The sequence below is a fragment of the Papilio xuthus genome, unplaced genomic scaffold (assembly GCF_000836235.2).
Source record: "Papilio xuthus unplaced genomic scaffold, Pxut_1.1 DF824888.1, whole genome shotgun sequence".
NCBI lineage: Eukaryota > Metazoa > Arthropoda > Insecta > Lepidoptera > Papilionidae > Papilio > Papilio xuthus.
This window is the reverse complement of record NW_013533761.1, coordinates 2,628,166-2,654,155: the sequence shown is the minus strand read 5'-3', so window position 1 is coordinate 2,654,155 and position 25,990 is coordinate 2,628,166. Positions and strand designations below refer to the sequence as shown.

Here is a 25,990-nt window from a genome sequence, read left to right as displayed (position 1 = left end):
TGTAAACAAAACTTCTAACCAATATATAACTTTACCTTATTGAAAATAACATTTACATGACAAACTAAGTCCAATCATGTAAAATGAGATTACTATGATAATAAGAATAGTATTACAAAAAATATCCTATAGTTGTACTTATTTTAGGGACAATGCGAAACATTTCAATAACACAATTTGGACACAAATAATTTTCATTAGTTCATATGGATTATTTCATCATCGTCCACCCTTTGTTTTTTGCTGGTATTTGATGGTGTTTGTGGTGGGGAGCAGCCTCCGGTATCACGACGTTTGCCCGAATGGCGAGCGCAAGTGTTCCCTGACAAACGCGCGGAGTTTGACTGTCGCGTTGGTGAAAACTGTTTGAGCATTTCAACATCATTAAATATTACTTGAGCACCTCCACCACATGTAGGGACAACATCTCCCTTGTACATTGTCATTTCAAACTCGCCATCTGTATCCTGGGCTTGAGTGACAAGACAGTACTTTGATACTTTCGAATTTGCTATATCCTTAACATTAGTCAACTTATTAACATGTTTGCTGTGGCCAATGCTTGGTTTCAAAACAGTTCCCATTGGTACAATGTTCTTGGGCGCATGTTCTATCCATCCGCGACCATCGGCTGATAAAGATCGTTTGTGTCGGGGGTTAGCGACGGCCACGCCACGACGAGAAGATTGGCTCTCTTTTGTCTGTTGAGCTGAACTAAATGGAGTTAGCATATGTGCAGGTAGAGCTCTAGGTGTTGACCCTGGGGTAAAGTCCCGGGCACTTGTTTGTGCACCAACATCTCCCATCATTTTAGGTACTTGTTCTATATGGTCACCTCTTTCGATTTTCAATGCCTCTGCTATAATCCGTAAGCGATTTTCTTTATCTTCAATCACATTACGTAGTCTTTCACTTTCGGAGCATATTTCCTTTGCTTTTTCATGTTCAGCAGCTATTTTGTGATTATATTTCTTTTCCAAATGTTTCTTTTGTTTCTCCTTATCAAGTTTATTTTGACTAAGTAGCAATTCCTTCTCTTGTAACTCTCTTTTTAAAGATGATGTGTATTCAGTCATTTCATTCAATTTTCGTTGATGAGATAGGGAAGCACTTTCAGTTGCTGTAAGTCTTTCTTCTAAAGCTCTAACTCTACGTTCTGCTGCTGCCAACTGACCTTTTAAGGAAACATTTTCACTTCGTACCTCTAAAGAGTCTTTCTCTAAGTCTAATAATGCTGATCGAAGTCTTTCATCTTTAACAGCTTTACTGCGTTTTAAAATTTCCCTGCGATTTAGCCGCATCTCCAAATGGGCTTTGAGTTCTTTGATGATATGATCTTCTTGAGAACTGCTTATTTTCAGACTCGGGAAATCAGGTCCAAGGCTGTAAACTAATCCTAAATCAAGTTCTAGCTCTTTAGCATCTGGTCTCATTATATATTCTCGTGCAGTGTTAAATAAACGATTGGCTTTACGCCTGCCTGATTTCAAGCCTATCTCTGCAGCAATATCTGTAATCTGTGGTTTTGCTACTTCAACCTCTGCTGCCATTTCTGCAAATCTCATAACTTGAAGAGTCTCATCATAGTCTTCTGCTCTGGGGTTGGCACAGACAATCATACGTACTTGACCTTCTCCCTCAAAGAAGTTTTTAAACAAATGGGTTATTTTAGATTCACGGTATGGCACTTTATTTTTAGCACCAAACAACTGATTTTCTCTTAATAACTCTAGGCATGATCGAAGAGTCATCAATGATTTATTAATATTACCTGCTTCTTTGAGTCTCTGACCTGTATTTTTTGTTCTATTAGTTCTTTCACTGCCGGCTAAGTCTACTAGACTGAGTTGACTGACTTTGAGCACATCCTTGTTTTGTATCACTGCCTCACCCATTTCATCAACAGGTGCCTGCACTAATCGGATTGTGAATACAGAGTGACTTCTACTAGATTCTGCATTCAAATTGGTATGAGCCATTCGCTTTCTTTTCAAACCTAAATAAAATGCCTCAAATGCTTCCTCTGCAGATTTAATTTCTATTTCAGTTACACCATTCACATACATATTGTGAGCTGCATCTTCACGGATAATTTTAGCAGGCAAATTTTTGGTTAAGGGTGGACCTTCCTCTAATAAATCAAACACACTGTTATTATAAATTTCAACATAGGAGACAAATACAGCATACTGATTATCTTCGTTTACACCCTCCACTTTTGTTATGTCGGTTGAAGACATTGCTAGGTCAGGATTAGAATTGTTTTTTTTACCTGATTTAAATTTATGCAGTTCCTGCTGTCTCTCCAACATTGCCTCAGCCTCGCTCTGAATATCGAATAAGTTCATTTTGTCCGGCTTAAAAACGTATTTGTGCGCTTGGTAGTCATTGATAGTTTTGAAAATAATATTTAAACAGCGAGGTAGTAAGCCACAATTTTGAGGTTCTCCAGTCATAGTAAATGTCTTACCACTACCAGTCACACCGTATGTAAAAAGTAAGCCACTTTTTCCTCTAATTAGTCCTTCGACCAGTGGTAGAGCAACTTTATCGAACACTTCTGCTTGTGAGGTTTCTGGCGGGAATACTTCCTTGAAAGTGTATTTCATAATTTTGTTGTTTTCATTTCTATAGCTGATAGCAGTCGCTGGTGGTGTTAAAAAAACAGTATTTGAAGAAACAATCTTGATGCACGAATGATCATTTTCTCTTGACATGGGTCGAAGGCGGCAGTAAACTTGTACCGGATCTCGCTCATTGGGAGCCAAATTCTGTTTGCTTCTAGCCGGCGTTCGTAATTCATTTAACCTCTGTTTAGATTTAGCCGACCTCATTATGCTTCTTTTAATATTGAAATACAAGTAAACTGAAACAAAATTGTATACGACGACGGTTTGAATTAAACCTTACCATAAAAATTAAATAAACGGTCACAGTTTTTACGTTACTTTCAAAGTGACGTTTTACTTTTTTATGAATTGAAATTGAACTGTTGAAACAACCAAAGAGTATGTATAAACACCAATTGTTGAAAATATGCATTCTGATATGATTTTGATATTTAATTAAGGATTTTTACAAGATGTATTTAAAAAAACACAAATTTTGACCTGATTCCTTATTTTATAATATTAAATTTTATTCAGTGCACTAATTACCATCAAAATACATAAAAAAAGTTTGGTTTCAGCTACGTTTGTTAAGTTATTATTTTTATAATACAACAAAATCACTATTACGGGGATAATGTTTCAAAAACTAACATGATTCCTGTCCACAATTTGTGATTTGGCTGAGATTGCATTGTCTTCTTATGTTAATTTTAATAATGCTTTCAAAATTATTTCATATTTTTACTTAATAGCGAATGTTGTTTTCATAAGATAAAAACCTATAACATAGCTATTACATCATTTTAACATTACTACACACCAATATCTCAACTCAATGAAACAGGATTCTTAAATTGACGTAAAAATTATGGAAACACCGAAAATGTTACCATTTTTTTTCCGTGTCTAATCTATGGTAAAATCTCCGCTCCTCCCTCCATACCTCGGCTCTATGGAAAGATGGTTTGTTGGCTGAGGTGAAACGTGAAACGGGTGGAGTTTATAGCATAATCACATACAGTTGTAGTTTTATAACATAAATTCTAAGAAAATGTTAGAAGTATTCATATACAATACATACAATATATCTTTATCCTCATTTTTTAATTAAATTATTAATGAATTGTCAATATTGACAAACAGGTACATATATTATCCTACTAAATAAAAATGTATAATACTTTTCTGTATACTCACTTTCTTAATAATCCTTATTAATTAGTTGGATTATATAAATCAATAACTTGGAAGTGATCGTTTTAAACCTGTAATTTACAAAATTAGCTTAGTTCAGGATGTCGAAGCGGTCAGCAGAAGATGGTGGCAATGGCACCAGTCAGCCACCGATCAAGAAGGTTCACTTTGAACCTCATCTCATCGGGCCAGTATCCACTCTTGAAGAAATGGACATCAAAGTCCTTCAATTTCAAAACAAAAAATTAGCCCAGGTAACCACTCCCTAACATCAATTTTGTCATTATTTTGTAATAATCATACTACTCAGTGAAATGGACATCATCAGCTGGTTGACGTTTTTATGAAATCTTTTTGAATCATTCAATTTATTTCACTTACTTCATTTTATGAATATTCCATTTCTTTTTTCCTTCATAACATTATTTATTTTTCTAATATGATGTGTAATTAACTTTGTTTTTATTTATAACCTCCAAACACTCTTATGTCAATATAGTTTTTTATGAATTACCCTAATTTTGTATTTGTTTAAGTGTAATATAAAGATGTTACACACTTTGCATTATCAAAAATGTAATTTAAAATCCCTTTATATATAAAATGGTATTTGTAAACAAACTAGAGTAACACTTATATAAAGTGAATGAAGTGTACCATTGTTTTGTATTGTATATTTTTAGAGAATAGAGCAAAGGCATCGTTGTGAAGCAGAACTTCGAGCAAGGATTGAACAACTGGAGAAGCGTCAAACACAAGATGATGCTGTCCTGTGTGTTGTAAACCGATACTGGAACTTACTGAATGAAGACATACGAGTTCTGTTGCAGCGTTTTGATGCAGAAACAGCTGATGAATCAGAGAACAAGAGTAATTTATAATTTTTAATCAATTTAACAATTATGTGCAATACTAAATTAAAATGTTCTAACAAACATGTATGGATTATTACTGTGACTACATCTTGTAATACAGATAAAAACAATGTACAAATTATATACTTTCCAATCAATAATTATGATGTATTAGGAAGATGTATTACAAAGATAGCCAATGTGTTAGAAAAAAAGGAATATAAAGGATGTTTTGAATTTAATAATGTACAGCATGTTTGTATGTTATAGATGAGAATGAAGCAACGACTTCGTTCTTAATGCAGTTGTCAACATGGGACAAAGAGGAGTTGGATGCACAATTAGCTAACAGAGTCCAAGTCAGCAAGAGAGCGGTGGCTAAAGTCTTACAGGCATTTGATAGATTGCAGCAGAGGAATGATAAGATTTGGAGAGCAATTAAGGGAGAGGGAGAAGGTAATTTTGGTAGTGTTTCGAGTTTCCACTGACATAACATTAGTAAAAATATATATTTTTTTATATGTTTTGAATAAACATAGCATAACCATATACCTTAATACAAATATTTTGGAAGTAGCCTAATGTTTTTGATGATGCTTTGGACTTAAACTGACCTAAATAGATTCACTAACCTTGTTTTGTACTTTACGGTACAAAACTACTCTAACAATAGTAAAAAAATTAATTTACAGAAGGTGCACCAGCACCATCTCTAGATGAAGTGGTGCGTGCTACGAACGAGGAAGTGACAGCAGAAAATCGTCGCCTTCAAGCAATATGTACCACATTACAAGAAAACCACCATGCCATGACCCTACGTGTGGCTCAGCTGCAGGATGCAGTGAACAGTCGGGATACAGAGAATGCAGAACTAAAGAATCAGATTGATGATTTGCAATATGAACTTATGAAGGTATGTACTAGACATCACAAACATTCTGTTTACTATCATTAAGTCTGTGATATTTAAGATTATTTACTGTAGGAAAACTTAAAAAGCAAACCTACAATATAAGTTTACAGCTACTACTAAGGAGATACAATCATTAACTTTGGAAATATTATATATTATGTATTTCTAGGTGAGATCGAGAAATGATAAATTAGAAAACCATCTAGCAGAGGCAATTGAGAAGCTGAAAAGTTACCATCAGTCGGGCGCGAGTGCCAGTAGCAGCAACTCAGCATCAACTGGGGGAACGCCCCTCACAGCGGCCGCTGCGGCTAAGCTGGAAGATGTGGCCGCAGAACTGGAGGAGCAGAGAGAACTGGCCAACAACCGACTTGCGGAACTTGATCGCTTGCACAGGCAGCACAGGGACATGCTCAAGGAAGTAGAAAAACTTAAGATGGATGTAAGTCTATAGATTACTAGACATATGAATTTTATTTAATTATATTTGATGCACAAAAAACAAATGAATTCTAGCAATTGATGACAAAAAATAAGCTGAAGTTTATTTTTGTTTTTATTTATTTCTAAGCTTAATCATTTATCTCTCACTTCTTTATGTACCGACATATTGTCACGTTATTAATATTAAATTTATGAAACTACTATAATGACCTTGACATAAACGTTTGAGTAAATTTCCCATGACAGATACGTCAGTTACCTGAATCAGTGATTGTAGAGACGACAGAGTACAAGTGCCTGCAGAGTCAGTTCTCGGTGCTGTACAATGAGTCCATGCAGATGAAGACTGCGCTGGACGAGACTCGCATGCAGTTACAGAATGCTAAGAATCTACATATGAGACAGATTGAAATGATGGAGGTGAGCATTTTCTTTTTATTTTATACCACAAATATTTACCCCCTTTCAAATGTTCATATGAGGTTTTGCAAACAAAATTGTGCATATTTCTGTTTGTCTTAAGTCTTATAGTATTACATTTATTTTACTTACAATGTGTAAATTTTGTAGAGTGAGGAGTTAGCAAGGCAGAAAGCACTCCGTGCTGAGATGATACAGTTGGAAGACGTGCTCGGTCAGCTGAGGAAGGAGTACGAGATGTTAAGGATAGAGTTTGAGCAGAACTTGGCTGCCAACGAGCAAACTGGACCCATCAACAGGGAGATGAGGCATCTCATCACCTCTCTGCAGAACCACAATCAGCAGCTCAAGGGCGAAGTCTCCAGGTACAAGAGAAAATACAAGGATACCAGTCAAGAATTGAATAAAGTATGTTGGATTTTAGTTTAATATAATTTTAGTTTAAGTTAATATTTTTCGATTTAATATTTATTTGTGTAATGTTTATTGCAAGTATGTATGTATATTTCATGTGACATTCAGTCGCTTGATCGATTTTATTGAGTTTAAAATAATTTGATTTGTCTTTCTTGTTTGTTTTATTTTTGTTTTCTTGTAGTTTATGTATTTGTTATGTTTCAGCTTCGTAAAGAAACTGAAGAGGCGGCGGCGCGGGGCGGCGCCTCCACCAGCGGGGAACAGCCTGACGAGAAGCCGCCGCCTGTTAAAAAGGAGGAGCCCGACCCTGACGTAAGCTCTCTAATATTGTCTATCTCCTCTCCCTCCTCCTTCATCAGTATTTTAAATCCTTAACAGTCTAGTACAAAGTAATGTTCTAGCAGTTTTTAAAATCTTTATTACATAATTTCTTAGTTATAAGATGAAAACTATATCAAGCTTTGTGACTATTATAAAAATATAAATGTTTGTGACAAATACAATCATTTTAATGTATTATAATTATATTCCTAAGCTTTATGTTATTTTCTAAAGACAACAAGCACCATATAATTATTTCGAATAATCTTACCAAAAGCATGTTAACCCTTTGAAAGTCCTAGGCGGCTTATTAAGGTTTGATGCGAAATGTAACAACATATGTTGAGTGATTGAAACAGGTTGTGTTGTCAGGGCGAGGACCAGGGGGGTGGTGTGGGCGGAGTAGGGTGCGTGGGGGGCGTGGGGGCGGAGAAGCCGGCCAGCAAGGAGCAGGCGCGCGGCAAGCTGCACGAGCAGGAGCTGATCATCAAGGAGCTCAAGCAACAGCTCAAGTCAGTATTAAGTAAGAACTGCTGGTATAGGTTGCTTGTTTGTTCACTACTGTTGAACGATGCGACTGGTCATTTTATTAATATTTGTATGTGTAGTTGTAATGTTGAAATTTAAACCCCAAAGTGCATAATAAAGTGAATTGTTATAAAATAAAAGTTATTCATAATTTTCTTTGCTTTTGTACTTCACTGGATAAGGTGTTGCCGTTTTGGCTGTTCTTCCTAACTAAGTGAATATAAAATTACGATCAGCGTATTATCTCTTAAAGGCTTGTTTAAGTTTTGTAGAACATTGATAATCCCATATTGTTCAGCTCAAGAGATTTATGTGAGCCCGATAAAAGTAGGCAAAATCGCTCTTTCCTTTCTTAAAGGCCGGCAATGTTCTGCAATACGTCTGATGTTTGCGGATATTCATGGGATCAGTTAACATCAGGTGAGCTACTTGCTTGTTTGTCCCTTTGATTATTAAGACTGTTTACATCGTCTTAGCTATGCCATTAAATACAGTCCGTTTTCACATGAAATTATCATTTGAATATATGAAATTGAATTCGCCTGGCGAGACGGGGCGACCATACGGGATGTCTCACCTTGTGTGCTTTTACTACGATAGTGTTAGGTTATTCAACAAGTTGATTTTGTTATTTGTAACATTGCAGAAAGGCTGTAAACGAGCAGAAAGAGCTGAAGCTGTTATTGGACATGTACAAAGGTGTGAGCAAAGAGCAGCGCGACAAGGTCCAGCTAATGGCCGCGGAGCGCAAAGCCCGCCAAGAACTCGAGGACCACCGACAGAAGGCAAAGATGGCACAGGTTAGCGAAATATATTGTAAAATTATTCTGTCGTTAAATATTATTTATATTGATACTACATATAAATTTTATCCTTTATAAGTGGGAGTAGTACTTTTAACACTTCTTTCGTCGTCTATATTTTGTAACCGTGAAGTGCATTTCAATATAATTTTAATAGTTATTTTTGAATGGTGACATTGTTTAGGAGAGCAAACGCGAGCGTCGCATGGCGGATGAGGACGCGCTGCGTAAGATCAAGCAGCTGGAGGAACAGAAGTACGAGCTGCAGAAGCAGCTGTCCTGCGCTCGTCCCAACGCGGACCCGCTGCACGCCTTCTCCAGACCTTTCGCTGGATCACAGGTCACATATTGTAACATGTCACATATTGTGAAGGTCACTTTGTATAGGACCATATGGCACTTAAAAGGTTGACTTGCTAACATAAAATGCTTAAACTGTCCAAGAATCTTGAATTGGTATAGAACTCGAATACTGTATGTATTTATTGCTTTACTATTAAAAAAGGCTGATGTAATTTATAATAACAGTATTTTATTTAGTTCACCAGTCTTCTGAAGTTTCTAGAAGATAGCGTCGTTTCTTTGTCGGTTGGTCTGGAATGACTGTTGTGTGATTGTTGCAGGAGGAGGAGGCGTTGCTGAACGAGATGGAGGTAACGGGGCAGGCGTTCGAGGACATGCAGGAGCAGAACTCGCGCCTCATCCAGCAGCTGCGAGAAAAGGACGACGCCAACTTCAAGCTGATGTCGGAGCGCATCAAGGCCAACTCACTGCATAAGCTGCTGCGCGAGGAGAAGCAGTTGCTGCACGAAAAGGTTAATTTATGTTATAATATTTACATCACAACTAAGATCTGTTTAAAAGAAGTTTCTTGGTTAAGAAATATTATGAATTAGATAAATTTATAAAATATCAATAACTAACTATAATAATAAGACCAGTATAGCCGTTTGTTTGGTTCAGTTTCTAATCTTTGTATTAGAAATTTCTAAACGTGAGTCGTTGATTTTATTGATAAATTTTTGACGTTTATTTGTAAGAGCGAAATATTTGTTGTGTGTAGGTGGTGACGCGGGACCAGCAGATCGAGTCGATGGGGGCGGTGGCGCGGCGGCTGGAGGAGAAGGAGCGGCTGCTGCAGGCGACGCTGTCTGCGGTGGAGAAGGAGCTGCTGCTGCGCCAGCAGGCTATGGAGATGCACAAGCGCAAGGCCATCGAGTCCGCGCAGTCCGCCGCTGATCTCAAGTTGCATCTAGGTTACTATGCTCTGCATCACTAAGACAATACTAGTCAACGCTATGATTTTACTCGCCCCTAGCTGTCAGTGCTGTCGTTTGGATTTTTTATTGAAAAAAAAAACAAAATAGTAACATATAATTTTGATGATTATGTTACAGAGAAGTACCACGCACAGATGAAGGAGGCGCAGCAGGTGGTCGCGGAGAAGACGAGTGCGCTGGAGGCGGAAGCTTACAAAACAAAAAGATTACATGTAAATGTCACTCTGTTCTTTACTTTCTCTTATACTTTTCCATAAGTTGATTAGTTGATTGTGGTTTACTATTAAGTATGCTATCAGAATTTTTTTAATGTTTTTTATTATTATACAATGAAGATGGGTGCCTTCGTCTGTGAAGTGACAATTGTCTGCATATAATTGATGTGTCACGTGTTACCAGGAGGAGCTGGCGATCCTGCGACGCAAGGCGGAGCGCATGAAGAAGATGGAGCAGGCGGGTAGCAGCATGGACGAGGTGCTGCTCGAGGAAATTCGCGATTACAAAGAAACTCTCACATGCCCCTCCTGCAAGGTACGCTGTTACTATAGATTCTTCATTTGTTAGAAAGTTGGTGCTGTGGTAATATTAAATCACTTTAATAAAATTTTATTTTTGATAATAATGATGGTGAATTATCAAAATCCTGATCCGTCCTGTTTAATGCATAGTAAAAATATTTAAACACTGACGAAAATAGTTAGAAATGCGATATAGTAACACCGTTTTATGCTTTAAATATATTTTCCATCGGAACTGCAATTTAAATGTTAAAATTTCCAGGTGAAACGCAAGGACGCGGTGTTGACGAAATGTTTCCACGTGTTCTGCTGGGACTGCCTGCGCACGCGCTACGAGACGCGCCAGAGGAAGTGCCCCAAGTGCAACGCCGCATTCGGCGCCAACGACTACCACCGCCTCTACCTCTCCACCTAGACCCCACCACCATACCCCCACCGGCACACGCCCGACACACGCCCCCAGCGGCACACCCCCACCACACGCCCCCAGCGGCGGCGGACATCATTTAATGAATTTTATATTTATTACAACCTAAATCAAGGTACGAGTTAGCTCTCCTATGAAGAGAATCTGGAGTAACTTGTATGTAGGATGATATCGTCTCTCTGCTGTGCCTTCAAAGATGTGAGCCAAATGTATGGAGATATTAATTAAATAGTTTGCTGTCAGCCTACAGATTATAACCGCGCCTTTTACACAAATAGTACCAGATATAAGTGTAGAAAATATGTCTTATTGTTTAAATAGGCTATGTACATAGAACCCCGTCTCGTTTATACATCATTGTTGTATATATTTGATTTGCGAGATAATTAACAAGGGCGAATATTTGCTATGATCTCACAGCATAAGCTACTTTTTATTTAATACCTGAGCGAGTTAGTGTATTTAAAAAGCAGTATTGAACAAAAATCATTTTTTTTAAATAACCACCGCTTATAATGGAAAAGTGGTTTTGTTTTTCAACCTTCTAAAAGAAATCGAGACTTAAAAAGCGTCTCATTCAGTTTTTATACTTTTTAAAATAAGTATGGGACGATTAATGAAAGAAAAAAACACGTATCTTGTATAAAATCTATACATAATAATTGTTTTGTATGGACAATGGATGTTAGCCTCTGACGCTAACTGTGGAACAATTATGCGTACTAATTATAAGGAATGTGTGAGACCCTCCATATACAAGGCAATGTAAATATTGTATGGTTGCGTCGCGAGTATGGCATTGCGTGTTCGTTTATTCTGAGTGGACAATTCCGATTTACTCCGCCATCTTGAAAATCGCAGCGACTTTTCTCACAACAATCTTGACAAGTAGCGAGAGACTGGTTTTGTAGACTAAGAACAAAATAACGGCTACGCGTGCCTCTTTACAAATCTCTATGACATAAAGTCGTTTAGAGACAAATCGCCGGGTATCGAATATTTGCATTGCCTGGTGTATGAAGAGCCTGAGTCCATCATCATTTATATTAAGTTGGACAGGTTTTAAGTCGTGCTATTTTGTGATTATTTGATTTTGAACTGATTGTAGCGGTGTCGATTTTGGAAACTCGAAATAGTAATAAAATACAAAGTGTACATTTAAGTCGGAACAAAACAAAAATTGTCATTTCCAAGCGATCTGTCCAACCTGTCCAATCTATAGAGGTCAATAGTATGCATAGGAAAATACATCTCGAGGCAATTTGGTTATGACTTTCTCTCACATCATTTTACTTGCGATAATTTCAAGTTAATTTATTAGGATTTTTCGGTATCCGAAGCGTCATTGTATGTAATGATTGTAAGGTGTTTTTTATAGATATCAGTATACTTCCGTAGGACGGTTGATAATTCATTCCTTACTTTGTAAAGCTTTCCATGTATTTAATTATGAATTAAACAATAATACAATCATTGTAAGAATATTTAAATGCATTTTGCATGTGGCTTGTGAAACTTGTATATTATGATTTGTATTTTGTTATCATGAAATGTAAGAAGCCATTTCTTGTTTAAGTGAACGTGTTTTTGGTGTAAAATAATTTATAAATTCTATAGGAAGTTGCTGTAGTATCTTCGATGTTTGGTGTTGGTGTTATTGCGAGTTTGCATTGCTTAAACACATGTATTAAAACGTATTGTTACTTTTGTTGGTAAAAAACGTTACAATATTTTTATACATGTTTTTCTTCATTGTAATCGCACGGTTATGTTGTAGAGTGTGACAAGATGCGCAACACTAAGTCAGTGTTAGTAACAATCTAGTAGATAGCTAAATAAATTAAATCACAACTGTATAATTGACTGATATACTTATATTGATTTAGTTTAAGCACATTTCTTCGTTAATTTTGTTACAATTTCACGAGGAACCGTATTTAAAAACGTTAATGTAGATCTTTGTATTTACTAAGACTTTTTTATTTTTCTACGCTTCAAAATTTGTCCGGACGGCAACTTATATGTAAAACGGCGTGCCCCAAGTTTCTATTACTTTTTTTTTGTCTGACCTCGTTATACTTTAAACTGTAAAAAGTTGGAAAGGCGGGCGGTTTTTTTTTACTTCTAACTGCAAATTCAATATCTCAATCTTTAATATGTGAATTTTCGGTTTAACTTTATATTTATGAAATAATCAATTTAGTAGGTTAATGTAAAGTGGAAGTTTTAGTTCGAATTTAACTTTGTAGTTATTTTGTAATTATAGTCTAACCTGGATAAAGCGAGAAACTGAGAGAAACCTCTGTAAGTGAGAAAAATATCGCAGTCCATTGGATTCTCGCTTATCCAGGTTGGACTGTATTGTTAAGCTTGACCATTGGTATTCGTACGATAAGAGTATTTAAGCTTTCTTACGGACGTCGCCTGAGAGCGACAAGTTTTTAACGAAATAAAACCTTTTGTAATCAAACACTTATTCATCAAACATTTGGTCTGAAATATATTCTCATAAACTAATAGAAAAACTTGTAGAAAATTTATAAATGCATTCAATTTTGATACATCCAATCTATAAACTGGATCTAAAGTTTATGATTAATTCATGTGAAATAAACGTCTCAAAGAAATAACTTCTTTTAATTAACCCTAGCCGGTGCAATATCACTGCTGTTATAACCGGTTTGTATTATTCCAGTACAGCGATCAAAATCTCGGCCGGTTTACAAGTACGAAAAGCCGTACTGGAATGCACTGTAAATTCATGTGTTTTAACATTCTCCAGTTGTAGTCCAGTGTTGATTTCTTTTGTTGGACTGGAATGGTATAAACCGGGTATAACATTTCTATTAAGATTATCTTTGTTTTTCAGAGACTGAGAGGGAGACTCATTGGAAATACTAAATCCAGGCTCCAGGTCTTGTTACATAAATTGCAAATAAAACCAGATGTTTATATGTAGGTATATGTTTTTATTTACATTCTTTACACATCACATAATTTGACAAATTCATTATATTAACTCAATTCACGGAAGATATTATTATTAACTTATACATCTGGCGAATATTAACTCTACTTATTCTTTAGTTTTATTTAACATACAATTTGTAGTGAGCTTAGCACCTGAAAGCAAGCGACATGGATGGAACGATTATTATAATTATGATTTTGTACTACTAAAATATACAATCAAAAATGGATAAGCTAGAAATCTTCATAAGTGAGTTATAGTTAGGTCTCGACAACGTCCAAGCGAGATACTCGTGTTAGGGAGAAACCTCCACAAGCGAGATAAATATCGCAATGGGCACTAGCTTATCAAAATTCGACTGTATTATGGATAATGTTTATATGACTGTTCGCAGTATGAGATATAATGTTTGTTATTATTTTATTCCAACATTCCAAAAGCGTCAAAAGACAAAAACGCCTGTTTGGTGCCATGATTTTTTTGCTAAATAATGCAATCTAAAGATATAATATTAAATAAATATCTCTGTTACAAGTAGGTGTTATAGATATCATATTAAAACTGGATACAATTTTAAATGCAAGCTTTTGAAAAAAAAGGCAAAGTAATTCCCAATCAAAAAGCCACGTTATACCATTCTGACGTCAGTCTCATTTTAATATATATTTTAGTAACAAAACAATATTTAACAAAATAAATAAAGGTGTTGGCGTGTTTACCTAAGTTTAAAATAAATTTAAAGAAGGTAACTCTGCTCTTGAAATTCGATTAACTTTAGAGTCGATTTATTTGTTGTAAACAATAATTATTGCATTTCATTTTTATCAAATGATAAATGACTAGATAAAAAAAAATCGATTAGAATATACCATTCTGATTTATTATGGATTCTATTTTTGTGATTTATCAATACTATTTTTATACATTTTTGAAACAAAAAAGGACTAATGGCACTCAGGAAAGTAAGTATACATATTATTGTATTTAGAAAGAGCAATATATCATAAGAACATTTGTCATGGTATGTTTTCACCAGTTCATTCCCTTCTCATCTATAAAATTGTTATGAAATTTTATGTACACAAAAAAAGACGTTTAGAGTATACTCCATATCAGTAAAGATACTTCATAGCGGAAACTGCGAGCTGTATATAATACACAAAATACATTTATGTACAAAATAAAGGCAATATATTTCTATCTGTGACGCTTACTCTAGAACTATTTAAAACATAATAAAGTATATAGGTTAGTAAACGTTTAAAATGCCACACGGAATGGAAAATTATTTCGTCATAACGTAATTCTTTAGAATTATAATTAAAAAAAAGAAATTGTCACACCAAATCTAATAAAAATTGTCACCGCCCAGCGGGAGATCATTTTAAACAATTTACTTTACTTAATTTTCTAAACTATCCACATTCTTGGCATCTAACCATGGGTTTTTGAGACCAAAATACCCGTTTTAAGGGATTTTGATGTCAGAAACCCACGGTAAGTAATACGGATTAATTCTTACTTGACGAACATTAACATTGTGTTTGGTTACTAAATTTATACTACCTACAAACCTCTTCCCTAACGATTTGGAGCATCAAAAAACACACGACAACTTTGTCAAATTTAATTATTAACTACAAATAAAGTTAATTTTTTCTACAATATTCTAATAATGTGTAAACACGTCCCCTACGTTTTTACTTACGTATTTTTAGGATCATTACTACTTATCGGGACGGACACATTCACACGAAATATCTTTACAAGCATAAAAATTAAATTGTCATGATTCTGTCTTATGTTTTTTCACTATTTAAAATATTGCATAGTTTAGTAAGAACGAAATACGTATTAAACAAAGTTATGTTAGCGTATATGTTATCAAAAATATGTTTGGAATTACTTTTGTGTTAAAGCTGCAATAATTTGGCAAAATTTCGCATTGGCTGTAATGACAATGTTCGATAATGGTGTTTATTCAACAGTTTTTTTTAACAAATCTATATTTTAGTTGTATCAGTAACTTATTAGAATTCTATTTTACAAATATTAAGTAGGTGTAAGAACAAATTAGAAAAATCGTTATTGCAGAATAACGAAATTGTGTTAAATATTTCAGCTTTTTATGGGATTTTTGATTCAAATTTATTAATATTAATTAGAATTTGAAAAATAATCCCAAATTAATTAGTTATCCCAATTATGTCAAAATGAAATAAATAACACGTATGGCAACATTCATCGACACATCGATATTTCTTAATTTATGTTGGCAACACGACCGAAATTAACTTAGCTATAGGCGTTTATATCTTATACCTATGTTTAATAATTTCATCTTCAATAATTAACACGTAATTAGTGAATTCATCATCAAAAATATTTACCTTATGCTATAGGATGACTCGGTACCGGAATATTGCGGGACGCAAACACATTGACTGTCATTTATCAATTCCATCGCAGATGCAATGTATGCATGCATATGTATGCAATACACATCATATTCAATCTTATTTCTTGATAATTAGCGGTCGCCTCTTAGTCGTAATTGGACCACAATCAACGAATTAAAAATAGCGTTATTCACTTCTTTTCCACAATAACTTTTACTGTGTAAAATTTCACGTACTTTACGAGAATGATATTTAGTTTTTCGCGCGCGTTGTGAAAGTTCCCGCGCTTTTGGATACGTGTAGCGTGTGTCAGCTGATGCGTGCGCGAGCGGGCGCGGGGTCAGTGACCTGCAGCTAGGCGGAGTGCGGCGGCGGCGGCGCTGCGAGCGCGAAGGCGAGGCGCTCGAGGCGGCGCTGCAGCGCTGCGAGACGCGGCCACCCGTCCACCGCGGCGAGCGCGCCTAGCGCTGCGTCCAGCGCTTCGTATCGCTGACGACGCTCGTTCTCCCCGCAACCCGCCAACTCCTGCAATATAACACTCATTACTTTTACAAAACCTACGTAAAAGTAACTTTTTAATACAATTTGAAGCATTTCTACGATTAAACATATTTTTAATATAAATGCGAAAGTATAGATGTATGGATAGATTGTGGATGTCGATGAAATTTGGCGTGGATGTGGAACACAGTCTAGAAGATCACATAGGCACAATGAAGGCTTAATTTTTGAATTTTGTTTTATTTACCTCCTCAATAAAATTAATTTCCTCCTCTTCACCGGACTGAGCCAGCTGCTTTTTTAGCATCTGAAAGGCATTATGGATATTAGTAAAATACTATGCAGGTTTATTTCTTGTACAATATTTACAATTTATAAGCTTAATAGCAAACATTTGAGTAATACATTGCAAGCAATCTATATGTGATAATACATATATAGACAAGCTTTTACGACTGTACCATCGTAACAGGATACACAGAGAAGTTAAATTATTTGAAGCTATTTTTGTCAGAAAACATTTGGATCGATGAGATCTGATGTGGATCAAAATTTTTAATTTTGTGCCATTTCAATATCCCCAGTGATTATTTACAATGTGCTGAATATATGACAGCGTTATAATTAATTAATACTGAAATGAGTATGTTCTCTCTAAATCGAAATAAATAGTAAGTAGGTCAAGAAGGAAATATATCTCACTTATAGTCCGACAAGGATATCAGACCCGGTCAGCATAAGTCAACTAAATTATGACAGCTCACTAGCGCCCTCCTGACAATGTAAAAACTGTGTCACAAAGTCCTTTTCGCACTATAGTTGTCATGTTCTTTTTTTTCTTTTATGCTGATTTCTATGCCCATGTTACATATTTTCTGACAGAACTAAAGGCGATGACAGTGATTTCCTCATCGGGTCTGATATCCTTGTTTGACTATACATATAAACTTGGGTTTCAACTGCAATTGTACTTGTATTGACACATATTGTTGTCTCTGTTTAATCAAAGAGAATGCGAGCGATGACAATATGTGTGAAGCAGTCATAACCCAGTAAAAATACCATCTAAATATAATTTACTTAATTAAATTAAAATAGATATGTAAAGTGAGAGAGCATACTAGACAGAGGGCTTGGGTGTGTGGAGGGGAGGTATGAAGGTGTGGGGGGAGGGTGGGGGGTGCACTATAAGCTATGTTTTGTCAACGTAAGAATGCATTAACCTTGGCTCTTTATTCTTGACTCGAGATCGCCAAGCAGGGCCTGAATGGTGTAAATACCTGTTTCACATTAAATCAGTTAACAGCACTAACAAACTAATGTGTGTAACAACGCTTTTGCTTTTAATCGAAATACTAAAGTTGTTAAGTTTTGTTTTGATATTTTTTTTTAACGAAAACTTAAGAAAACACAGAAGAAAGTATGCTCCAAGATACATTCTTTCTTAAATATAGGATTATTGGATGTCATAGATTATAATATTAAATTGAAATATATATTTTTAACTTTTAACATATAATTGTAGTGTAATGTGGGGTGTAGATGGCATGTGATGTTTGCGGGCAGGCAGTGAGAGACTAACTTCAACGCTGTGTCGGTACTGCTCCATCATGTGTCTGCTGGCATCCAGCTCCGCCAGCTTCTTCACCACCACGTCTGCCACGTTCTTCTCCGTCACGTCGATCTTCTCTCTGGAATACGAATAGACAAGATGATTAGCATTTCCAAAAATTATTATGCACACAATATTATTTTATGCATCTTCTACAAGCTGTTGTCTTGCTACTTTTCTACAATTTTAATAATAATCCAGGTCTGCTATCGGTTCGTTACGTGCTTTGTAGGGTTCCGTACTTCGAGGAAAAAACTCTTATAGGATGACATTGTTGCCCTGTCCGTCCGTCTGTCTGTCAAGACATTTTTTCTCAGAAACGAGTGAAGGTATCAAATTGTTTTTTATAAAAATGCGATTTGATGATTAAGTAATGTGTGTGTGTCGCGTGTACCGGAGCGCGTGTGCGAGCGCGGCGGCGGGCGTGTCGTCGTGTCGCGCGGCGGCGGCGGCGGCGTGTCGCAGCGCACGCAGCAGCTCAGAGAGGCGCGCGTCCAGCGACAGCACGCGCTCCAGCAGCGAGCCGCGCTCCGCCTCCTGCGCCTCCTGCGCCTCCGCCTCGGACCGCTGTCGCTGAGCGATCGCCGCTGACAACGTGCGCAGAGACTCGCGCTCAGACGCGGACGCAGACTCGCCCTCCCCACCCTCTGTATGCACATCATATATATATACTCGACGTTAAAACTAATTTTAACTATAACACAAACCTTTAGCAAGAAAAATTATATATTAGGTTAATAACACACAATAAATACACTTCTAATCTGGTCCTTTGAGTCGGATTTAGTTTTTACATGCAAAACTTTGTATGTAAAAAAATTTAATACGTTATATATAAATAAAAGTGTTTTAAAAAGAAAATAGAAACATGTTCATAGTTAGTATAATAGCAGCGAAGCAGAAGACAGTCAGAGGCATTAGTAACTCACCCCTGTCGTCTGCGCAGGACTCCCTCTCGGGAGAGAGCTCCTCCCCGCTCCATACGCCGGCGTACTCGCCCCCCTCGCCCGCCTCCGCACCCTCCGCGCCCGACCACCACTCCTCCAAGCACTCTACCCAACCAAACCCACCGTCAAAACTACACACAACTTACACCATGTGCTAGAAAGCCATCTGAATCAACTACTGAATAAGCATTAAGCGTAGTATTATAAAGCTGGGTTAGTTTGATATGTGAAACTTTGACAAGAAAATTGTAGTGCACTTAGATCACTCACATTACTCGCCTGTATGATCAATTCAGAAGCTGTTTAGAAGTGATTATATCTGCGAGTGCATTTGAGTTGAGCCAATATTTATTTGCAAATTGTTAATTTTTTGCCCGTTGTAATTTTTGTCTGTTAAAAAATGCCAGTTTTTGCGGTACAGACAGAAAAGCATAGTAAGTGACCTGGATCAGTGACAAGACATGGCTCCGTCTCCGAGTCGAGCAGGTCCGCGGAGTTGTCGTTGTCGTCGGAGATGCGCGAGCGGTCGTCGTCGTGTGGTGCGGGGGGTGCGGGTGCAGCTTGTGCGGTGTGGGCGCTAGGCGCGGCTGTGGGCGCGGCACGCAGCGCACGCACTATCGCGCCCAGCAGACCACCGCGCGCCTCCTCGTCAGGTGATAACTGCTCACCGCTGTCACTGTGGCTGCAACATTCAATTTTTATTTCTAAAATTCTAATAGGGATAATGAAAGTAGTAAACTCAAATTTCTATTTTGCACGAATTTAACACAATTGTTATATTCGTTCTACATTGAAAATATTAGGAAGAACAAGAGTCGTTTACTAGCAACATAGAAGGATATGTATATGCTACAAGAAACTTTCTGTCCATATTATTCAAAAGAAAGTGTTAGTACCTGTTGTAAGCGTCGTTATGGTATACACTGGGTAGCGAGGCGTCACGGGGTAATGCGTAGGCGCGCAGCACGGCGTCGGTGAGGGCGCGCAGGCGGCGGGCAAGCGCGTCCAGTGCGGGCGCGGCCCCGCCCCCGCTGCGTGCGCGCGCCGCCGCCGCCAGCGCCTCCTGCCGCCGCTGCTCGCACATGCGCACCAGCTGCCGGCACTCCGCACGCCTGCACATTACAAAATCATTAATCACAACACTCACCACAATTAGAACTATTTCTTACTACCGTGCTCAGAGTTATTCATTGGTCGTCGAGGAAGTTCTTTACATTTAGTATGAGAAATGTACAAAGAGGACTGCAGTTACTTTTGTAGCATGGTCGTGTAAGATTATTAATAGCACAGAGGTTTAATAGTTGTATACCTGCGCTCGAGGTCTGTGCTCAGGCGGACGAGCTCGGCGTCGGCCTCCCGCAGCGAGTCGCTGAGCGCGCCGGTCTCCGCGGCCAGGAAGTCCTGCATCTCGGACGCCTCGCGCTCCGCCTCCGCCAGCCGCGCTTCTGCTAGTCGTGCCGCTTCGCGACCGCTCAACGCCTCCTGGACACATCGATAATTCAACATGAAACTAAAGCTCAGGAGTCACATTACAATTTTGAGAAAGATTATGCCTTTTGGTAGATGAAGACAATAACCAGTTAAAAGTTTCCTTATTTATTTATTAGTATAGTAATGTAGTTACCGCGTGTAGTTTGTTGCAGTGGTCCCGGAGTGCGTCAATCTCCGCGCGCTGGCGGCCCGCCAGCTCGCTTGCTGACCTCAGCTGCTCCTCCAGCGCGCGCAGGCACCCCTCAGCACCCGCCCCCGCACCTACACCATCTTAACTTATACTATGTCTCTCTATAAGTGCACTTTACTCGGCGGCACCTTAGAATATCATCGACTAATTTCGTCACTCCAAATACTTGGTTTTAAAAATTTGAGTAACTATGTATTTTCGAACAAGAAACATCGTATGCGAACGACATCTGTTGTGGCTATTCAGTACTAAAATCCTAGTTCAAACGTTGTAAGAACTCAACAATGCATGTCAAACACAGCTGAGAGCTATTTTCTCAGTAGTGTACAGGAATGACAAGCCACGGCCTATTGTAGCAACTTGAATTCAAAAGGATAGACATGTTATAACTCGTATTTATTTATTTGTAATTGTTATTCAATTTGTGAAATTTTTGAGGACAAAATTTTTGCACTAGTTTAGGAAATGAAAGCTGACAGCAGTGTAACGAACCAGCTCCGGCGAGCTCAAGCAGGCGCTGCGAGTTCCGCTCGAGCTCTGCGATGGCAGCAAGACGCGCGGCGCGCTCGGCCGCCAGCTGCGCCTCGGCGTGTTGCCTGCGCTCGCGCTCCTCCGCCGCGCTCGCCTCCGCTGCCGCCGCCGCCGCGCCCAGCCGGCACAGCTCGGCGTCGCGGGCGCTTGCCTGTACGCCGCGGTGACAGCGCGACACTTCGATACGGCTACAAAACACAACAAATACATATATAACGTAATACATATATCGAGCACAGTAAAGATAATGCTGTATTATGGTTCCTTGTAGAATCCCTGATCACTGGCTGAAGTATGTCTTTATACCTTTCAATGTTAGGAATGATCCCTGCTAACGCTGACTCAATATCGTTTCCTAGTAGCACAGTCTGGCAGTTCTTCTCGGCGTAGATGCGCACTCTCGTCCTGAGTGTGGAACGCGACGAGGCGGAGCGGGCGACAGTAGGTCGGCGGGAAGTTGGCGGTGTGCTATCGTGCTTGGGTGAACTCTCCGCGTCGGCGTCTCTTCGCCTGCGCGGCAACGTGCCGTACTTGTCCGCCGCCACTCTGGTCGCGCCCGCAGAATCCGAGACGGGCGTCAACCTCGGACCGTTGGTCGGCCATTTCTTTTCGTCACTCGGAGAACTCGGCGTCCGACACCTCGCCGTGGAAGTTTTTGTGGGCTTAGCTCGCAAGGCGGGGCTCTCCCGGACTAGATTGGGAAGGTCGGCAGTGGGGCGCATTCGAGGCTTCGGTGTGAGCGGCCGCGGTTTCTCGGGCGGCGTCGGTTTTTCTCTACTCCTCGCGCGCTCCCGTGTCGCCAGGTTGGGACCTCTCGGCGCCGTAGTCGGGCGGGGCGTGGACGATCCGACGGGCGAGCTCTTCTTAGCCTCAATGACGGTGACGTTTACGCGGCGGCGAGTGCGTAGCGGTGCTCCCGCCAACGAAGAGCTCTCGGAGCCGCAGCCGGAGCCGCAGGAGACAACACTGGAGGCGCAGGATCGCGAGCCGCCGCCGCTGCTGAGCGCGCGGCCGCAGCCCTCCACGCCACTGTCGCTGCCGGCCGCGCCCAGCACCAGCTCGTCGCCGGCGGGCAGGCTGTCCATATCCCCCAACGACCTCGCGTCGTCGATCGCTTCACAGGCGTCATTGTCTATAATCGACTCGACCGTCACATTTTTACTGTCGTCGAAACCGTCTAGCACGACCCCACTCTCGTCTTTATTGTTAACACACAAGCTGACGTCCGTCTGATTTTCAGTAGAGGTGAGGTTAGATTCTTTTTCGGGAACGATGTCGGTGATCGATGACTCCGCCTCAATTAGCGATGCCTCGCGGACTTCGTTTGCACTAACAGCACTTTCCTCCTCCATTTCTTCGATTTGAGTCACATATTCTGTAACAAAAGATAAAATAGTATTTTTTTTTTTCATTAAGAAACAAATGGGGCGAATAGTAGCTGGCGGCGAGTCTTATGCGGCCTGCCAAGCAATCGGTTGGATGCGACGGCATTGTGCGGCCTGTTCATTGTGCGCACCCCTGGGCCCCGGGTCACGACGCAACCATCTCTAGGGAGCCTATTGCTATTGTTCCCCATTCGCTTATTCTGTAAACCGTTAATTGTACAATGGCTGCATACAACTTAAGTAGTAGTATTTTATTTTAAACTGCCCGTACAAATAATCGAGTTGTACTTATGCACGTTAACATTGACGTATAAATATAAACGCTTTGCTAAGATTACCTTATTATGTTACAGTTAAAGTTGTATGGCTTTATCATTCCTATTTGTTTATATTCATTTGTAGTTCAGGGCCTAGGATAGAAGCGTATTATTAGTGGCTAGTATTGCGTAGTGTGTTTTCGTAAACAAAGAACAATCGTGACCAATATGTTGTTTACTGACTAGCTTATAATCGCAATAAAGTTAACACGAATGTCTGATAAGAAGGCGATCGCTCGCACATGAAGAGTGCAGTATCGATGCGTCGCCACTTATGATAAAACAGCCACTTGAAAGTAGGGCTCTAAATAAATTCCTCGGACATTGCATCGGATCCGAGAATACGAGCCGGCGCGAGTGAGGTCGTCGCTCTATAATTTGCTGGGGGCTATCTCATCGGTATAACTTTGATCATTTTAATTAGGGCTGCCATTGTTATCTAATGGAATATTTCAATTCTATTTATATTAAACACAATGAATGTAGCGGCTTCATGGACTGGATGTTAAATTGATACAAAGGTTTCGGAATTTTGAACTTCAACATAAATTTATTAATAATAAAAAAATATTTTTGTATTCACATAGGAATCAAAACATTTTCATCTTCATAGGACCTTCAAAATATTAGGTCGAAGAATCCAAAGTTAAAAACTTTAGTATTAAAATAGTTATTTTTGGTTTACTTAAAAAAACCTAAAAGATGAAGCAGAGAATAAAAAAGAAAAATAGCGAAATATTTCGAATGCCCGTTAAACTATTCTTCACGGTTGAAAAGTTTCCTTGTACATTTTAAATGAGCTGTTATTTTATTTAAGAAATATAACTGAACTCTGAATAAATCAAAGGTCTTTATATAATTTTGTAGGGTAAAAAAACACTTTTATCCAATAACAAAAACACTATTGAACATAATATTAATCTATTAGTGACAGCCCTATCGTAGTCTAGGAACATTTGCTAGAGGCTGACGTGTCATTAGCCACGCCGCGCGGTCTGGCAGAGGTACAAAGCACGTGTTTGTCCACGGACAGCTACAGTGCCGGCCTTAATCGAACTGATCCCTAAAGTCACTGCGAAGGTTCTACAGAACTATAAAAAACAAATATTTAAACAAAAACCTAACTGAAGATATTTTTTAAAGTCAATAAAGTATCTACTTTTCAAAGAGTTTACGATCTAACTAATTTTATCGTTAGATCCCCCTCAAACTCTGTATTTTGCAAGTCTGCATTCAGCCCTTTAGTTATATTCTATTGGCCAACATTTCAACAAAGGAAAAGCTTAAGCTCAAAACAAACTTAATATTCAAGCGAAGTAAGACTAGCATTGTTTGCTATCAATTCAGCACACTTCGCTTTCCCCTCGCTGCTTGCACCGCGTCAATGCCATGCAGATATTAAAATGATGCGGTCGCAGTATAAACTTTAATGCACTGACCGGACTATAGATAACAAATTCAGGCGCATCTTAATGTCACTCAGCTTTTTGAAAATCTTTGGACGTCTTCGTTTAAATTTGCTTCAATTTGTTTGAAATGTATTAATGCTGATTTCTTACTATTATACGTATAGATACAATGCGCCCATTCCCAGGCTTCACTTTCGGCTATTTGGCGAGATTCCATATTTTAGCTTGTCGTTCCGATTGTGCGGATGTTGTGTTGAACTAGGTCATTCCATTGTTTAATGTTAAAGAATTCTAGGAATGGTTTCGTGTTACAAATGCTTGTCCTACGTGAGATATACAATTTGGATTATTATTCTATCACAATTTGTGTTTACTTTTTTGAATTGAAAACTAAGTACATTTGTAGAGAATAAGTAGAAGGTAAAGTGAATACGATAATAGTAAAGGCAAGGAAGTAATTAAGTACATATTGGGATTCGAATTTCAAACAGTAAAACCTGAGCAAATACTGAAGCATCTCAGATCAAACAGTGACAAGAAACCTTGATACCTGCCATTAGATGTTTATTACGATTGTATAATAGAAATCATTAAAATCCCATTAACCTATTTTTTTCAATACTTGTCAATTTTGCGGTAGATTAAATAAATGTTATCATAATTATATTCGATTGAATAAATTATTTGAACATGAAAGTGTTACAATAATTAGTATTTAATGAAATTAATGCATTATTTATGAGTTGCTGGCAACTTTTAATGACTCTAATGATTTATTACTTGCTGTAACAAGCATCGGTAACTTACGACCGGTCTTTTTATAAACAACAAAACATTGCCTATTGACAACGATAAATCTAAATGACACTTAAAAACGATATTGTCGTTTAAAATTTTATTATTTAATAAATCTAAAATTAAAAAATAATACGAATGATTGGTTTATAAGATACTAGCTGTCGCCCGCGACTCCGTCCGCGTGGATATATAAAAAGTTAATTAGTGTAGCCCACCCTTCAATCCATCCACATCACATCCATCGAAACATTCGCATTTATAATATTAGTAAGTTAAATAAAAAACAACTCTTCAAGGCATAAATTCGAAAAAAAATGAATAAATAGTATCCTATGTCCGTCTCCTGGCTCTAAGCTACCTCCTCACCAATTTTCAGCCATATCGGTAAACCCGTTTATATATATATATATATAAATATAATGTAGATTATAATATCAGTAAGGATTATGATGATAAACATTTTTGAATCTATTTAGCTATATTTAAGTTTAAAATTCTTAAAACGCATGTCGTACTATGAAGTTATTGCATAGCCTTTGTAATGTAATTGAACAATTTTTCAGTTTACATAAAAAGTATTGTTAGCTCTTCGTAGTATGTGGGATGATTTACTTTTTGTGTATACGTAATGGCCTAGATTTTCACTATAAAAGCTTCAAGCACATCTGTCTATACGCCTAACGGAAATTCTAGCTTAAACAAATTTGG

At 38.2% G+C, this 25,990-nt stretch overlaps 3 protein-coding genes across 7 annotated transcripts in view; 1 reads left to right on the top strand and 2 right to left on the bottom strand.

The window, feature by feature from the left end:
* Nucleotides 1–79: 79 nt before the first annotated feature.
* On the bottom strand, nucleotides 80–2,967 carry pav (kinesin family member pavarotti). Its single transcript, XM_013325169.1, has one exon. The coding sequence runs from the start codon at nucleotides 2,832–2,834 to the stop codon at nucleotides 198–200; it is 2,637 nt and encodes an 878-aa protein (XP_013180623.1). The 5' UTR covers nucleotides 2,835–2,967; the 3' UTR covers nucleotides 80–197.
* A 594-nt stretch (nucleotides 2,968–3,561) lies between these two features.
* Bre1 (E3 ubiquitin-protein ligase Bre1) lies at nucleotides 3,562–13,371 on the top strand. 3 transcript variants are annotated; one of them, XM_013325152.1, is made up of 17 exons: nucleotides 3,562–3,755; nucleotides 3,907–4,060; nucleotides 4,490–4,676; nucleotides 4,931–5,116; nucleotides 5,353–5,573; nucleotides 5,743–6,015; nucleotides 6,264–6,437; nucleotides 6,588–6,845; nucleotides 7,059–7,166; nucleotides 7,548–7,687; nucleotides 8,350–8,503; nucleotides 8,691–8,846; nucleotides 9,130–9,321; nucleotides 9,570–9,762; nucleotides 9,904–9,998; nucleotides 10,186–10,317; nucleotides 10,567–13,371. In XM_013325152.1, the coding sequence occupies exons 2-17, from the start codon at nucleotides 3,908–3,910 to the stop codon at nucleotides 10,717–10,719; spliced, it is 2,775 nt and encodes a 924-aa protein (XP_013180606.1). In that variant the 5' UTR covers nucleotides 3,562–3,755; nucleotide 3,907; the 3' UTR covers nucleotides 10,720–13,371. The 3 variants fall into 3 exon arrangements, with proteins under 3 accessions (XP_013180606.1, XP_013180604.1, XP_013180605.1); XM_013325150.1 differs by having other exon boundaries at nucleotides 3,902–4,060; XM_013325151.1 differs by having other exon boundaries at nucleotides 3,897–4,060.
* A 2,990-nt stretch (nucleotides 13,372–16,361) lies between these two features.
* The window catches only part of corn (microtubule-binding protein cornetto), a 41,754-nt gene continuing 32,125 nt past the window's right edge, over nucleotides 16,362–25,990 (bottom strand). For 2 of the 3 annotated variants that reach the window (XM_013325212.1, XM_013325213.1), the window contains exons 2-12: nucleotides 21,680–22,748; nucleotides 21,335–21,561; nucleotides 20,786–20,913; nucleotides 20,471–20,643; nucleotides 20,058–20,273; nucleotides 19,605–19,843; nucleotides 19,144–19,266; nucleotides 18,609–18,861; nucleotides 18,185–18,293; nucleotides 16,850–16,909; nucleotides 16,362–16,626 (exon numbers count right to left, since the gene is read on the bottom strand). In XM_013325212.1, coding sequence (XP_013180666.1) covers nucleotides 16,456–16,626; nucleotides 16,850–16,909; nucleotides 18,185–18,293; nucleotides 18,609–18,861; nucleotides 19,144–19,266; nucleotides 19,605–19,843; nucleotides 20,058–20,273; nucleotides 20,471–20,643; nucleotides 20,786–20,913; nucleotides 21,335–21,561; nucleotides 21,680–22,725 — 2,745 coding nt within the window. In that variant the 5' untranslated portion in view covers nucleotides 22,726–22,748 and the 3' untranslated portion in view covers nucleotides 16,362–16,455. The remainder of the gene's footprint in view (nucleotides 16,627–16,849; nucleotides 16,910–18,184; nucleotides 18,294–18,608; nucleotides 18,862–19,143; nucleotides 19,267–19,604; nucleotides 19,844–20,057; nucleotides 20,274–20,470; nucleotides 20,644–20,785; nucleotides 20,914–21,334; nucleotides 21,562–21,679; nucleotides 22,749–25,990) is intronic. The other variant, XM_013325214.1, reaches the window with a different exon arrangement.

Coding starts and splice junctions, on each gene's coding strand:
- pav (XM_013325169.1), bottom strand. CDS start 2,834: ATGAGGTCGGCTAAATCTAAACAGAGGTTAAATGAATTACGAACGCCG.
- Bre1 (XM_013325152.1), top strand. CDS start 3,908: ATGTCGAAGCGGTCAGCAGAAGATGGTGGCAATGGCACCAGTCAGCCA. Junction 5,574..5,742: donor TGCAATATGAACTTATGAAG/GTATGTACTAGA, acceptor ATGTATTTCTAG/GTGAGATCGAGAAATGATAA. Junction 6,846..7,058: donor CCAGTCAAGAATTGAATAAA/GTATGTTGGATT, acceptor GTTATGTTTCAG/CTTCGTAAAGAAACTGAAGA.